Source organism: Coenobita brevimanus, chromosome 93 (assembly GCF_032717465.1).
Source record: "Coenobita brevimanus isolate Jiangsu-jjx chromosome 93, ASM3271746v2, whole genome shotgun sequence".
In the NCBI taxonomy this organism is placed as follows: Eukaryota; Metazoa; Arthropoda; class Malacostraca; order Decapoda; family Coenobitidae; genus Coenobita; species Coenobita brevimanus.
This window is the reverse complement of record NC_137046.1, coordinates 14,051,726-14,069,039: the sequence shown is the minus strand read 5'-3', so window position 1 is coordinate 14,069,039 and position 17,314 is coordinate 14,051,726. Positions and strand designations below refer to the sequence as shown.

Here is a 17,314-nt window from a genome sequence, read left to right as displayed (position 1 = left end):
TTATGAAATGGACAAAAATAGCATAAAGGAAGGCTCCCTCCACCCAGTAAACTCTCCAGCTAATGATATTATGATATAAGTGAGACGGCACACAATGCAGCATAGAAAAAAAAAATAATTTGTGGACCTTGTTACTGGAAAGACTGAAGGTATTACCTACTACGGTTCTATGCTGAACCTGGAAAAAATGTGAATTCTTCCTGGGTATTTTTTTTTTCACAGGAAAAGGACACATGATTGATCAGTACTTTTAGTCGTTAGCCCATCTTGCCTACATACGAAAAGCTCACCGAATCAGCAACAGTTACACCGCTAGCTAATCAGCTAGTCACCCACGATATTTCCAAGCCGGTTCCTTCATATCCTCAACTGAGGATATTTGTAATCATAATCCATTGTGCACGTTCATTCCTGCCTGTATCTGTGTCTCTGTGAGTCCATAATTAATAGGCCCACCCCAAGACTGAGCCATCTCGTAAAAGAGAGAACGATAACCGGAATTAACAACTCAGCAGGCTGGCTAAGTATAAATGGGGAAGGCGTGTCTTAAGGAAGAGCGATTCATGTAAAAGCTGAAATGTTGCAGCAGTTTTGTCTTTGTGTAACAGAGGGAACTGACAGGGTAGGAACATATGCAGACATTTGAAACGGCATATAATCGCCACCCATTGTAAATGTTGGCCATGGACTGGGCTCCAACCCTAGGTGCAGCTCAAGGCACTTGCATGGAAAGCAGACTACGCTACGTATCGAGCCACATCAGCTCCCTTTGCTGCCTACAAATTCTTAAAATTTTACAAATATCCCCTGTATCAAATCCCATAATTCATTTGAACGCACTGCTCAAATCTCACTGCCTTTCAGGTGAGCGTAAATTTAACCCGCCCCATACCGACGAATTTATTACCAAACCTATCCTCCCAAACCTGACAAATTTTAGATTTTTTTCTATTGCTCTAACCTCCTATTTTGTTGAGAAACAATGGAAAATCACCAAGAAAGTGCTTACCTATGCTTATACGTGGTCGGGACAGGTAAGTCTCCTTTCACCTGGGGCTTGTATTCTGTGGGGGCGTGGTGCAGCTGCTGCGTTTTCTATGGTGGGGTAACTATTCGAAACCACCCATGATACATAAATATACATTTATTTGGTCAAAATTTACATGTACTACAAGAATATATTGGTTTTCAAACAAAAATATAAGCGATATAAGTGTAGGTTCATTATCAGAGCACCTGAAAATCGCCGATTTCTGACACAATTGTTTCCCTGAGACTGTTGCTTTAACTTACAATCTATTTCTCAACTTACATTATACTTTTCTACAAACATTATACCATTTTCAATTTTCTTTAATACTTATCACATAATGACAGGCCTTACTATTATAGTGAGTGTAGTATTATCGCATATTGACATGCCTTACTATTATATTGAGTATGATATTCTCGCAGGCACACAGTATTACATTTTTATTTTCAACTTCGATTATAGTTTTCCACAAAGATTATACCAATTTTCAACTTTTAAAACTGTTATCACATTCTGACAAGCCTTACTATTATAGTGAGTATATTGTTATCGCATATTTACATGGCGAGCGTGATATTTTCACAAGTACACAGTATTACATTCTATTCTTTAACTTCCATTATACTTTTTCACCAAGATTATCACCATTTTCCAACCTTCTATAATTGTTATCACATATATACATGACTTAGTATTATAGTAAGCATGATATTCTCGCAAGCACACAGTATCACATACTGACTGGCCCTACCTAGAGTATAAACAAACATTATCAGTAATGTAGTAGTGTGTGAAACTCCTTGAAACAGGACCCAAGGCACAAGCTGACATTGCAATCGACACACTCATATGCCAGTGCTCGCTCTGATTTTGGAGTTGCTACACACATGACAGTGGCGCTGTGGTCTGGGGCAATTTGGTGTAGAGGGGATGGTGGTGAGGAAGAGGCATCCTGTGAGGCGTACCGTACAGGCATCTGGCCGGAAGTGGAGGTGCGAGTGCGGTGGTGGGGCCTTTCCTCTCCATATTTCACGATGATCTCTCGGGAGAACTCCCTCACAAAACCCCTCGAAGATGTCGGAGGTTCTTGTAGTTAAGGCATGGAGGTAGTGGCAGTTGAGGACCGTGATATAGAGCAGGTGGAAGAGTTTCTTGTACCACTTCATCGACTTATTGGCACATTCCACACTGGAAATCGTGGAGTCAGACTGGTCTACCTGCCTCATGTTCACATTGTACTCCACTACTGACTCCAGTTTCCAGACGTGGGCCCTCCTCTGGCTGGTGTACTCCACAAAGTCTGTGTGGTGCATCAGGGGACGGTGTACCGTCGACAGGAGAGAAACTTCTCTCTTGTGGTTCCATACAGGGGCGAGGATGTTGTTTGCCTTGAAGAAAACCACCTCATTCCTGTCGAGTTTCCTCCCGAGTTTCCCAATATGATGGCGGTTTCTCTTGACAGTGCCACAGACTCCGGTGTCGTGAAGGTGGAGGTACCAAGAGAGAAAAGGCCTAGTGTACCAGTTGTCCAAGTACAAGACGTGACCACGATGAAGGTACTCCTCTGTCATGGTCTACACCACGGTCCCAGTGAGTCCAATACTTAGATCTTCTGTTATGTCTGTCTGTGCGCTGGTGTACGAGTACAAGACTATGTCTTGCACATAACCAGTTTTACAGTCATACATAACAAAGATCTTGAACCCAAAACGGTCTCTTGCTGGGTATGTACTGGTGAAAGGAAATATTGCCTCTCCACAACACAAGACTCTTGTCTATGACGAGGTCTATGTAAGGATAAAATGATGAGTGGAACGTTTCCCATAGGTGATCAAAAACAAGCCTAATTCTCCGCATTTTATCTGTTACTAGTATTAGCAAGGTCGTCAGCATTATAAAAGTGGAGGCGGCTCAGAATGTATTGAAACCTATTCCACCTCATAACTTTACCAAAGAAAGGTGTGTAAGTAATCGAGTCAGTAGACATGTAGGCTAGGATTTGTCCATTCCATACAATACCCATCAACAGAACCAAGGCCAAAAAAAGGAACATCTCACCTACTGTTAATGGGTAATCATAGCACTGTGAGTGAGAGCCTGCTCGTTGTCCCCTCACATTCACTTTCACTACACATCCTCCGGGTGAAGGTGTTTGTCTGCTCCACTATACGCTCCACAAACAGCTCAGAGAAGTAAAGGTGGAAGAAATCCACCCTGCTGGAGCCTTGATGGATGTGTGACGCAGTGCAGCCAGACCGCCACTCCTTTGTGAAGAGGTGAATCGTTGGTTCAAAATCACTTCCGTCCTCCCAGAACCATGACACATCACCATCTGCAGCCTCGTCACCATCATCGCCTTCGTCGGGGTGTGGAGGAGAGGGTGGTGGGGGTGGTTGGGGAGGTTGAGAGCAGCGCCCTTCCCCACTCGCGCTCCTTTTTCCTTTCCCTTTTCCTCTCTCCATCCCCTTCCCTTTTGTCCCTTTCCCCACATCACGGGGCTGTTGGGAGGGAGCGGGGGCATACTGCGGGGCGAAAGATGTGCTTGGGAGTGACTCCACCTCACCTGCCTGCCTCCCATGTGCACCATGTGGGAGCATGTGAGCTCCATCCCTGCCACCACCACTTTCACTTTCAATACCACTTCTCACTCTTGCCCCTACACTGCCGCCTTCCCCAGACAAAAGAACAGGCCCATACCTTACACGCCTCCTCGCTCCTTATGTTCCATGCTGCGAGATCCATTGAGACCCAAACTACTTGGGAACACCACGTCCACCTGCTTCGTCCTCGTCCTCGTCCTCTTTCTCCTCTGACCCTTCGTGCACAGGATGGAGAGGTGCATGCACGTCCTCATGGTCTAGCCTGGCCTTCCCCTGCCTGACAATATGTAACATACCGTCACTTCCTAGGGGACGGTATCTCCTCGTCACTACTGCTCGTCTCCTCTTTGTCGAGGACGTCATCATCGATTGGCGAATCACTGCCGCCAGTGAATGCCTCGGCTGGGTATGCATCCACGACGGCTTGGATTTCCTCATCAGAGAGACATTGGCGCACCATGTCTGTCCTGGGTGACTATTAACAGATGAGTGGCAGAGTCAGGTGAATGTGGGTCACGTGGGGTCAGGGAGTGTCCCAACCTGGCGGAGGTAAAGGAAGGTGTCACGCGTCTACGTACCAAAAATCACGCGTGAAATATGAAAAATGTGCAAATGGAAGACCTTGCCATTGCGAAACGTACACCACAAATTGTGGGGACTCAGCGTGAAAAAAAGTTGCAATGTGCATCGTACATCGTGGGTACTGGGCGGGTTAAAGCTCCTCGTCTGCCTTGAAGGTTCCATATGTTTTAGAGAGAAAAAAAATATATATATATATATATATATATATATATATATATATATATTTTGCCAGAAACCTTAATCCCATACGGAGTGGCCACAAACAAATCGCCTCCACGCCGCCCTGTCCCCTGCCAGTTCACTGCCCTGCTCTCAGCTCACACCCCCCTGTCTCATATACCTCTCCACTCCATCCCTCCATCTCATCCTCGGCCTCCCCCTCCCTTTTCCCCCCTCCACCTTACTAACATACACTCTCCTCATCAGTCTCTCACCCTCCATCCTCTACACATGGGCAAATCACCTCAGTGTGTTTCTCCTAACGCTTCCTATCACATCCACATCCACACCACAACGCTCCTTCACATCCTTATTTGTCAGTCTGTCACTCCATGTAACTCCGGATGCTCCTTTCAAATAACTCATTTCCACTGCTCTCACTCTTGACTTGTGTCCGTCTAACAAGGTCCAAGCTTCACTTCCATATAATAGAGTTGGTATCACAATACTGTCATGTAGTAGCTTTTTACTTCCATGTTCATTTCCCTGTTTCTTATCACTGCTTTCAAGGAACCAGCAACGTTTCTTCGTTCTTGCACCCTTTCAAGCACTTCACCCTCCAAACTTCCATCCTTACTCATCACACTACACAAGTACTTAAACGTACTCACATTCTCCATTTCCTCCCCATCCAATCTCACTGTTCATTCACTGACTTCTCTCGAAGATCATCACTTTACTCTTCCCCACATTCACCTTTAGATTCCGTTTCTCACACACTCTCCCAAACTCATCTACCAAGCCTTGCAGCTCCACTTCGTCTTCACTTAAAAACACAGTATCATTTGTAAACAAGCGTACAGGGAGTTTCCAAACATTGCCTTCACTCAATAGGGCCGCTCCAACATCCACTGCCCTCCCTTGTATCTTATATAATCCCATCTATGTGCAGATCGAACAACCATGGAGACATGACACATCCTTGTTTCTATCCAACCTTCAAATAGAAAAATTCACTCAGTTCACTATCCACACGTACTCTAGCCTTCGCACCATCATACATACTCTTCACTGCCTTCATCAACTTCCCATCTACTCCATATATTCTTAATACTTTCCACAATCCTTGTCTATCTACCCTGGTATATGCTTTCTCCAAATCCATGAAGGATGCATACAACTTCTTTCCCTTCTCTAGAAACGTTTCCACTAAAGATCTAAGAATGAATGTTTGATCTACACAACCTCTTCCCTTCCTAAATCCTCCCTGTTCTTTTCCAACTAATTCATCTGTTATTTCCCTAACTCTGTCAATACGTATCCTACCATATACTCTGCCTATTACACTAAGAGGGTAAAGCCCGTATGATTACCACACACTTCTTTCTCCCCTTTTCATTTGTATAGGGGAATAATTATACCTGATTTCCAGTCCTCCGGGACTCTACCTTCCTACCACATCCATTCTATTACTATCTCTCCCCCATGCTTCGGCACTTCACCACACACTCCATCAATTCCTGGGGCTTTCCCCATTTTGACTTTCTTCATTGCTTCCACAACTTCCATCGTACTGATTTCTTCCTCTCGTCTCACACTTCTCCTTCATCCAGCCATTCCCCAGCCACTTATACTTGCATTACTTTCTTTCTCTATATTCAGCAATTCATGAAAGTGTTCTCTCCATCTGCTCATTTTTTCCTCCCTTCTGCACTAGTAATCTACTGTTTTTATCTTTCACTCTAGTCTAGCTTTCAGTTTCAAAGGAAATTATTGTTCCCAAATAAATGTTTTTGAAAACAGATAAAATTGTTTATTATACATGTGGTACAATTAGGAAAACTGTATTGTCATACAAAAACTATGCCAAAAATCCCTTTCAACATTTCCCCAAGATTTTCCCAGGGGGGCAAACTGCCCTCCCTGCCCCCCCCAATAGTTTCCAAACACGGCCCTCTCTCATCAGGCCCACTCCAACATTCACTGCCCTACCTTGTATCTTTTTTATAACCCCATCCATATACAGATTGAACAATAATATCAATAATATATATATATATATATATATATATATATATATATATATATATATATATATATATATATATATATATATATATACGTTTGCTTGTTTGTTTGTCCTTCATCACGCCTCTACTAAGGGCCAGAGACCCCCAGACTCATATATATTCTGAATCAGGGCGACCAATGGATAGTTTTGTGAGGTTTATAATTCAGATCTGGGCAATTTTAGGTTACCGGTAGTGTTCGGCTTTTTTAGCCCGGGCAAGATTCATCCACCAGCAACTTAGCTGTGCCCTGAGCAATGGTTGATCATTAAAAGCTGCCTTCACCGTTGCCAATCTTAGGCCATGTCCACACCAAATGTTTGCTTACTCAGGCTATTCTGGGTGGGACTTGCGCATTAGTGTAATAGAAGTTCTTGCCCGTACCCACCCATGTCCTGATGAACCACTTGTATGGGTTACAGTGGTGCAAAACTCCCAGCTACACCAGCCTGCTCCTGCAAATATTTGGTACGGACATAGCCTTACTTGAGTATCAAAGTCAGACCGATATTGACATACAGTACCGTATTTCAAAGTAGACATAATTTCATTGTGTATAATTTTTTCCATTTGAATAATTTGTGGCACTATGAAATCAAGGCCCACTTGACTATTGAAATGGAAGGAAAGCATTCCCTGTTGAGTGGCTTATGAGCATGTCTTATTACGACAGCAATCCCTTGGTTAGAGTAGTTTTCATGATCACCAAGAATTAAAAATCTGCCCTCTAGCCGTTATCACACATTATGCAGCTAAAGAAAAAATATATATATCATACACCTGAGCTGGTTTCTGCAGCCAATGATGGTGCAAAATCTGTTGTTTCTGATGTTTTTGTGGAACTCAAAGATGAAACCCTACTGTAGGAATTAAATTCAGGTGGTGTAGACCACTAACTCTTCACCCCCTAGCCTCAGAACCCATTACCCCAATCCCATTTCAATTCTCTGTGGTGCGTGTTTCTTCCTAATTGTGCCCTTTCCGTCACTTTCTGTTGACCTGACTATGCCTATGTGTGTGTCTGATGCTTATCATAACAATGTGTATGTATTCAATGGGTCTTAATTATTGTAAATGCAAAATTTAGGCATATAGCCTACTTGGGATGCCGAGTACCAATTAGGTTGAATCCCATAGGTTCACTGCTTTTGTTACTGCACAGTTTCGTTATCCCACACCATGCTCTGTACCAATTATGTATAACAACCAGGGGATGACTGTAAATGAAAGACGTGCAGTACGGTACTTCACAGTAAAGTACAGGTATACTCTGGTTTAACGATGCAATTGGGTAGGTGGAGACCCATTGTTAGGCTGGGTATCGTATATCGGGGTAGTTTTAACATGTAAAGTAGTGGGATGCGTTTTTCAGCCTGGGGTTCCCCCCCCCAACCAAGTCCAAGACCCACCCAAATGAGCCCAGAAACTGGTTTGGAACCAATCTAAATGGCCTAACAGCTGTAAATAACTCATTGAACCAACAAGTAAAATCTGGAAATCATGATATATAAGTGTAGAAAAAATCAAGCCTATTGAACGGTGCTCCAGGGTGACAGTGTTCACTCCACCCATGGCTAAAACACGCGGGCTACCACGTTGAGTACACCGCTTCCCGTCCGATCAGCGAAGTTAAGCAACGTTGGGTCTGGTTAGTACTTGGATGGGTGACCGCCTGGGAACACCAGATGCTGTTGGCATCCCTACGTGTCAAGTGGGGTTGGTGGAGGATTAGTGCCCCTCCCTGTAAAACAATTAACTCTAAGCCATTGGCCACCCCATCTGGGATACATGGCGTCTGGCAATGATGATGATGATGATGAACACCGATTACCCATGCAGCCAATGGAGACTAACATGACCTCCAGCTTGGACATAGGCTATGTGATGTTGACCTTCAAGGTCATTTGAGGTCACAGTCTTAGGTCACTTAAGGACACCGGTAATACACGTTCTAACGATGGGACCAAGCAGCCCAATTTTTGGCACGGAGACTCACATGACCTCCAGTTCCGACACAGGCTATGTGAGGTTGACCTCTGAGGTAATTTAAGGTCACCAGTCGGAGGTCATTTGAGGCCACCTGTAATACACGCTCTAACGACGGGATACAGCAGCCCAATTTTTGGCAGGGAGACTCACATGACCTCCAAGTATGACATAGGCTGTGTGATGTTGACATCTGAGGTCACCGGTAATAGTAAACAAGTGCGTACAAATACTGTGTGTTTGTCTGTGAAAGCTGAAATAGAAAGTTCCTGGACCTCTTATAATCCCTCTTCAAAAGCATAAAAGGTATATGGTCTTTCTGGAGTAGAAAGATAGACTGAGCTAGAACAAACATGATTAGAATGTTCGCCTCTTTCACCTGCGCAATGCGGGTACCCCTGCCAGTGTGTGTGTGTGTGTGCGTGTGTGTGTGGTGTATATATATATATATATATATATATATATATATATATATATATATATATATATATATATATATATATCCCTGCTTGTTGTGAAAGGCGACTAAAAGGGTTAGCGGAGGGTTAGTGCCCCTCCTCGGAAAATAACTAACTAAAAATACAAACAATAAGCCTCGGACAAGGACTGACCAAAAGATGACGACCAAGGACCGGACAAAGGACATGGTAATCGGAACGTGGAATGTAAGGGGAGCTAATGATGAGGTGAAAGAGAGAGAGATTGCCCAGGTGCTTGAGGGTGCGAAAGTTGATGTATGCAGAATAACTGAAACGAAATGGAGAGGTGAGAGTGTGAGAGAATGGGAGTATGGATGGGGTATATGTGCAGAAGTAGGTGAGAATGAGAGGGCAAAAGAAGGAGTATGTATAGCTATAAGTAAAAGATGGAAGAAGAGCATAAGAGAATATGGATCAGTTGGCTCAAGGACTGTGTTGGTAAGATTGAAAGTTGGAATACAAATGTGGGGGATTGTGTGTGTGTATCCGCCAACACAAGATCGTTCAAGCAGAGTGAGAGAAGAGTTCTGGACAAATGTGGAAGTGTGCATGGAAAAGTTTGGAAGGAATGAGTGTTTTTTATCGGTGATATGAATGGTAAAGTAGGGAATGTGAAGGTGGATGGAATAGTTGGTGAGTGGGGTGTGCCTGCTGAGATAGATGAGAATGGGAGTGCGTTAGTGGACATGTGTGCTGGGAGGGGGTTGGTGATAGCCAATACCCTCTTCAGGCACAAAATGATCCACAGGTATACATGGCGAGTGATGAGACGGGTGGGTGGTGAACTGAATGAAAGGAAGGCAATGATTGATTATGTGTGTGTGGATGAAAGGATGCGAAAATGTGTAATGGATGCAAGAGCTTATACAGGTTGGGGGAGTGGACTTTCTGACCTCTACTTGGTGGTGGCCAGAATCAAGGTCCAATTAGGATGGAGAAATAGAAGAAGGGAAGGACGGGAAGAAGGAGTATTTGTAAGGAGAGTGGAAAGGTTACAAGAGGATGAGAAAAAGGCAGAGTATAAGAGAGAGGTGGAGGAACGATTGGGCAAATATGAATTGGAGCAGATGGGGACGTGGAAGGTGTGTGCAGGATATTAACAGAAGAAATATGTGCAGCATGTGATGTGGTGTGTGGGATGAAGAGAAGACAGAGGGGTGTGCGAGGAACAGCGTGGTGGAGTGAAGAGGTGAGACAGGCTGTGACATAAAAGAAGAAAGCATACAATGAATGGATGAGAAATAGGGGCGTGGAAGAAGTTGAGAGGCGGAAGAGAGAGTTATGTGTAGATAGAAAGAGAGAGGAGAAAAGATTAGTAAGAGAAAGAAGAGAGCGGGTGAGGAATTTGGAAGGAACTTGAGTGTAAAGTGGAGGGACTGTAAGAAAATGTTCTGGAAAGAGGTGAAAAGATTAAGACAGGGTGGAAATGATGTTAGCAGGGGAGTGAAAGATAAAAATGGTAGATTACTAGTGGAGAAGGGAGAAAAAGTGAGCAGATGGAGAGAACACTTTAAGGAATTGTTGAACATAGAGGATGGAAGTAATGCGCGTATAAGTGGCTGGGGAATGGCTGGGAGAAGGAGGGAGGTGAGAAGACAGGAAGAAATCAGTAGGATAGAAGTTGTGGAAGCAATGAAGAAAGTTAAATTGGGGAAAGCCCCAGGAATTGATGGAGTGTGTGATGAAATGCTGAAGTATGGGGGAGAGATAGTAGTAGAATGGATGTGGAAAATATGCAGATTGGCCTGGGAGGAAGGTAGAGTCCCGGAGGATTGGAAGTCAGGTATAATTATTCCCTTGTACAAAGGAAAAGGGGAAAAAGAAGTGTGTGGTAATCATAGGGGCATCTGTCTTCTTAGTATAATAGGAAAAATGTATGGTAGGATACTTATTGACAGAGTTAGAGAAAGAACAGAGGAATTAGTTGGAGAAGAACAGGGCGGCTTTAGGAAGGGAAGAGGTTGTGTAGATCAGATATTCATTCGTAGATCTTTAGTGGAAAAGTTTCTAGAGAAGGGAAAGAAGTTGTATGCGGCTTTCAAGGATTTGGAGAAAGCATATGACAGGGTGGATATACAAGGATTGTGGAAAGTATTAAGAATATATGGAGTAGATGGGAATTTGTTGAATGCTGTGAAGGGTATGTATGATGGTGCGAAGGCTGCAATGCGTGTGGATAGTGAACTGAGTGAATTTTTCTCTTTGAAGGTTGAGTTGAAACAGAGATGTGTCATGTCCCCATGGTTATTCAATCTGTACATGGATGGGGTAATAAAAGAGGTATAAGGTAGGGTAGTGGATGTTGGAGTGGCCCTGGTGAGAGAGGGTAGTGTTTGGAAACTCCCTGTACAGTTGTTTGCAGATGATACTGTGTTGTTGAGTGAAGACGAAGGAGAACTGCAAGGCTTGGTGGATGAGTTTGGGAGAGTGTGTAAGAAACGGAATCTAAAGGTGAATGTAGGGAAGAGTAAAGTGATGGTCTTTGAGAGAGGTGAAGTCAGTGAATGTACAGCGAGGTTGGATGGTGAGGAATTGGAAAATGTGAGTACGTTTAAGTACTTGGGTAGTGTGATGAGTAAGGATGGAGGTTTGGAGGGTGAAGTGCTTATATATATATATATATATATATATATATATATATATATCGTATGTAATTTTCATTATTCTCTGAACACTCTCAGACTGTGGTTATCAGACAGGGGTCGCTGATAGCTTTTAGAGGACACATATCGTGACGAAATATTGAAGGGAAATCTAAAGGGTACCATTTTGCCCTACCTTCCTCTACTTGGTGTGTAATTAACCGGGTAGGTCAGGATCACTTGATGGTCGTGATCGTCAGCTTTTACCATCCCGGAAGGGAGCTGAGAGCTCATATAGTCCGATCTAAGGGCAAGGCTGTGACCTTCACACACGCACACACCCGTTCCCTTGCTCAAGGGGGACAGTAACCACCCACTTCGTCAGTGAAACTTTTCGCAACCTGAGCGAGGCGCGAACTCCCGTCCACCAGTTGGCAAGCGGGAACGTTACCACTGTGTGTGTGTGTGTGTGTGTGTGTGTGTGTGTGTGTGTGTGTGTGTGTGTGTGTGTGTGTGTGTGTGTGTGTGTGTGTGTGTCACAATTTTTGTTTGCCAGTTAGTTACATTTGCCAGATGGAGCTGCGACTAATTCAGATGGAATTAATCAAGGAGAAGGCGGTAGAAAATATACGCACCGAAACTCCCAATGCTGTTCCCCCTGAACAGTTATCAATATCAAATGAATGAGTGGCAAACGTCCCCAGTTTTACAAACCGTCTAGGCATCGGAAATACCTGGAGTGTTCTTACGATTAAGGAGATGCTTTAACCCAAGCTGGTTTTGTGTTCAAAAGTGACTGCAAATGAGAACCATAAGCCCATAAATATGAAAAGACATCTGTATACTAACTACCCCTATCCTGCCCAACAGTAGATTTAAGTGTGCCTGTGCCAGATTCAAGGGAATGTGGATATTGTGAATGTGTTTCAGCGATCTTCGGAGGTTTAGAACCATTACTGTAAGGATGTTCATAGCCATTTTGTACTATTACACAGTTATATCTATCAATTTCAACACTATGTAATTTGTATTTGTTTTGCTGATGGTTTTGTCCACATTAGGTACTTAACATTTTTCATTAAATTCCGTGTGCCACTACACTGACGATTCATAAGATTTAAATCACATGTTCAGGAGTAAATATTATTTTTCAGTGCAAGGTAGAAGGAACCAGTGCTAGAAGTCTGTAAGAGTGATCCCTCAAAGTAAAAAAAGGGTAAAAGAGAGCCAAATTCAAGTCCATTTCTAGATGCCTGGACAGATTGCATTTAATAAACTGGATGTCATAGGAAGAAGGAAATAAATGCAGAGGAAGACAGTTCCAGAGTTGACCTATTGGATATATAAAGGATTGGGAATATCGGTTAATATTTACATTTGAGAATTTGACCAAAAAAAGGGTGACAGTTTGCTGCCAGATGGGTTCTATGCACCTATCATAATGTAGTACTGTGGAGAGATGCGGGCATTTCTGAAGAGGAGCGACTACTGAAGTAGTAATAAAAAACAGATAAATATGCAACAGTTCGGCAAAGAAATAGAGGTTGAAGAGAGCCAGTAAGAGGGGGTCATATGAGACAAAAAGCCTTTGACTCCATGCTGTTGAGAAGAGCTATATGTAGGAAGCCCCCTCTCCCCCAACACCACCACTACATATAAGAGTTGTGCTGTACAAAGGGATGAATAAAAACCCTACATAAAGTCAACAGCTGTGCGAGAGTAAAGAACGTAAGGAGTTGGCTTAGCAAACCTAATCTCTTCGGAGCAGATTTAGCATAAAAGATAATTAGGAGCTCTCCATGATAAATACAGCGAGAATAAAGAATTGAATATTGTTAAATTTTAGCAAATACTCCTGTGGAAGATTATGGCAGATCAAGATATAAACTCTTAGAATGCATTAACCTCTAACCACCAGGTGTCGGTTGGAATTGTCCAAAATTTGGTGGCGTGGCAGCACCGGGTGTCGGTAGGAACTGCACTTGTTTTCCCGGCACAGTTTGAAGTGGCCGCCACTTTATCTTGTCATCAAAAGCTTGGGGGAAACTCCCGCCAGCCTACCTAACCATACCTCAATTATCTGTGTGATTTTCCCAGGTGTAGGAGTATCTTTTCTTAACCTTTCTCATCCAATTTCGTTTCCGCCTCATGTGGACTTTTGCTTCATTCACCTTTGCCAAGCCTCTTTCCAAGGATACTAGGATAGGACTCAGTGATAGTGCCATAAGACATGCCTTGCACACCACTATGTCAAGTTTATCTAGTAATGAAGAAGTTATCACGTTGACAGCAAATCCATAGTCGGGGCCGCGGGCAGACGCACGAACACAGCCTGTTTTCGCGGCAAAAATTAGTCCTCTTCCTCACGTCATTATTCACCAATGCAAGAAGAAGAGTTGATGAGTAATATGGTCTTTAATTCATTTCCCTAACTGCTACAGCTTCTGAGAGATTAAGGTGGATTTTTTTTTTTTTTTTTTTTTTGTACTGAGGTGAGGTGCGAGCAGATTTTAGGCCGACGTCCATGTGTTAAAAACAAGATTAAGTTATACCCAATCAGAAGTATATGAACCAGGTCAGAAATTAGGTGTGTCATAGCCTCATCCCATGCTTGTTGTTGAAACTCCAGTGATGGACTCTGTGGGACATGGAGTGAAAGGTAGCGTCATCATTGTGGGAGTGCAGAGAGTTAGATCGACAGCTTAAAAGGTCATTGATAAATAGAAGGAAGACATTTGATGACACAACAGAACCCTAAATTTTATCACTACTGATAGCCGTAAGGGAAGATTGATGGGTGTCCACAGCAGCAATTGTAGAATGACCAGAAAGCAAACTAGAGATGAGGGCGCAGATAGAAGGATAGAAACATTAAGAGGGCAGTTTGGAAAATAAAGTATTGTGCCAGACTCGATCGAACACCTTTGAGACGTTATATGCAATGGCAAAGCTTTCGCTTAAGTCCTGAAAAGAGAATGATGTGGAGTCTGAAAGGAAGGTGAGAAGATTCCCTGTGGAACGTCCCTGACGTAGCTCATACTGGCAATCAAAGAGTTATGATAGGAAAGATGCCTTAAAATACTATTTTAAATGTAAGAAAAGCATTCGGGAACCGTATGCTAGTCACCCACCAGAATATGCTGTTGGCCAAGTTACAAGCTGTACAAACCAGTTCACAAAACTTTACAGAATCCATTCATCATGTTTCACAAAAAGCCGATCTATTTAAAAAAAAAAAATAAATAAACTTTGGCAGCCATTTTAATTACCTTGATCTTGGCCCTGGTGCACATTTTCGAACTCGTCCAAGATTTTGGCCATATCTTGATACCCTGAAAGTTTCATGTTGATAGCTCAAGCCGTTCATGAGATATAATGATGCTAAAGACGGGTGATAAAAACTAGTTGACCTTTGCCAGCCATTTTGTTGACCTTGACCTTGTCCCCGAGTACCCATTATCGTACTCGTCCAAGTTTTTGGCCACATCTTCATACCCTGAAGGTGTCATGTTGATAACTCAAGCTGTTCATGAGACATAATTGTCCTAAAGGCAGGCAATAAAAACTAGTTGACTTTCGGCAGCCACTTTGGTGATCTTGTCCATGATCCAGTATGCCCATTATCGAACTCGTCCAAGATTTTGACCATATCTTGATACTCTGAAGCTTTGATGTTGATAGTTCAAGCCGTTCATGAGATATAATGGTAACAGTTCTACAGACAGGGGTAACACACACACACACACACACACACACACACACACACACACACACACACACACACACACACAGGCAAAAAACATTATTGCTCCCCCGTGCTAAGGGCAGGCGATAACAACAGATTTATAAAATTTTGAAACAATCCCGTAAGAGACGATGGTCAGCTCTAAGTGGTCCAGGGCTTTGTCAGCAAAGGGAAGTCGGTTTGGATGCTAGAAGTCATTTCTATAAGAAAGTACTCCAGTGCAACTATCCATCCATGAATCATGACCCTGGCTAATCAATCTTTGGAGTTTTAGCATTTCACGTGACCATGGTTGTAATTTTAGCACTTTTCATATTTTCTGCAACTGATGACCTTTGACCCCCGATATGGCGGATATAAGTCTTGCATGCACGAAGAACACTTGTACTCAGTAAGCAAAGTTTCATTTAATTCCATCAACAAACTGTGGAACTAGGGAGCTTGAAATTTGTGAAATGGCCCACCATAGGTACAACTTGTAGGTGGGGCTGCCAGGGACCAGAAGTGAGTTTCGACACCAAGCATCATTTTTGTATGGAGGTACTCCAATGCAACATTCTATCAAGGAATCATGGCCCTGGCTTAATAATCTTCGGTGCCTTAGCATTTCACGCGAGCATAGTCATGATTATAGCTATTTTCACCAAATTTGCATTTCATGACCTTTGTCCCTTGTCCTGGCCATTGTGGCACATAGGTGTACAACAGAAAGTTGTAGTACTAGTCAATGTCAGTAAGTATGCATACTTTCATTCAGTTCCATCAACCTGCTGGGGAACTAGGGGAGTTCATTTTTTAAACCCAGTACTGGTTGCTAGGAAGAGTGAGGTCAATATTCGCAGGATTGTCCTTCGATAACTACAGGAGAGAGGGGACAAATGGTGGCACATTTCCAATAGGGAATGACCTGAAGATTACGCCTAAAGAACTCAGAGCTTTCTACACCCATTAGTAATGCTTCTGCAGCTCAAAACGTTAAGAGTACGAACAAAGCGTGTTTTTGGCCGTTGCTAGGCAGTGAGTAGTTTCCTAGCAACCAAAACCTTGTGGACACAACTAGGTCATGAGCTGGTCATTGTTTCCAGGTTTGGTTGGAATCAGTTAATTCTGAATGGTAGAAGTAGCCTGCCACAATTAAACAAGAAAGAAAGCAAGAATACATGACTAACAATAAGAGCAGCATGGAGCTGGACAATACATGATGTTAAAGCAGTTGGGCAATAGTTAGGGGGCTGGCAACTGTCACCCTTCTTCTGGACAGGCTGAAAGAGGACAAACTTGCAGCAAGAAAGAGAGGTACAATTTGACAGCTAAAGGCAAAAAAATTTACCTAGGCCGGGTGCATACAGAGAGGTCCATTGCTGGAGTACAATAGGAGGGACATCAGGCCCAAATCTAATCCTTTATTAGTAATGAATGCAGACTCTACATCAACTAAAGAAATTTAAATGCAAGTCTTGAGGAAGTCGGAAGAAGGGAGAGATGGAAGTACAGCACAAAGGAAAGGGAGGTAGCCGAGACAGGACAACACACTCCCAATTTACTCATCCACTCAAACACATTGATTCGCATCTTACCTCCAAAGGGGAGAAGGGACAGATCCTCACCGCACCACACCACACGAGGGTCAACTGAGCAGTGCAATCAGTGACATCCGCAGCAGGGCTGACAGCAGAGCTGGTTTACCCCTGCCACATCATAATAGACCCATCCCCTTACCCGCAATTGACTTGATCAGCTGATCAGCCAAATGCGGGAGAATATCCCCTCAGGGGTGTGTCATCATATATTCATTCACAATTTCTCTCCAATCATTTCTTTCACGCACAGCCACTCTTCCTTGCTGAACAGACATCCATCTCACATCCAACGCTCTCTTCACATTGTCCCTCCATCCTATTCGTGGTCTTCCTTTCAGCCTTACACCTCTCACATCAGATCTAGTTAACTTTTTCACCAATCGCTCATTGTCCATTCTCTCTATATGCCCAAACCAAAATAACACCCTCTGCGCAACTCGATCAGCCATCTGCCGCACAATTCCAGTTCTCCTTCGCACTTCATCATTTCTCTCTCGAT

The 17,314-nt window shown here is 43.3% G+C and overlaps 1 protein-coding gene and 1 pseudogene across 1 annotated transcript in view; one reads left to right on the top strand and one right to left on the bottom strand.

Annotated features, from left to right (window-relative positions):
- LOC145412367 (uncharacterized) overlaps positions 1 to 3,887 on the bottom strand; it is a 115,039-nt gene extending 111,152 nt beyond the window's left edge. Inside the window, exons 1-2 of the mRNA XM_080282255.1 lie at positions 3,736 to 3,887; positions 1,999 to 2,455 (exon numbers count right to left, since the gene is read on the bottom strand). Coding sequence (XP_080138381.1) covers positions 1,999 to 2,455; positions 3,736 to 3,887 — 609 coding nt within the window. The remainder of the gene's footprint in view (positions 1 to 1,998; positions 2,456 to 3,735) is intronic.
- A 4,135-nt stretch (positions 3,888 to 8,022) lies between these two features.
- LOC145412657 (5S ribosomal RNA) lies at positions 8,023 to 8,140 on the top strand (annotated as a pseudogene).
- Positions 8,141 to 17,314: the final 9,174 nt, after the last annotated feature.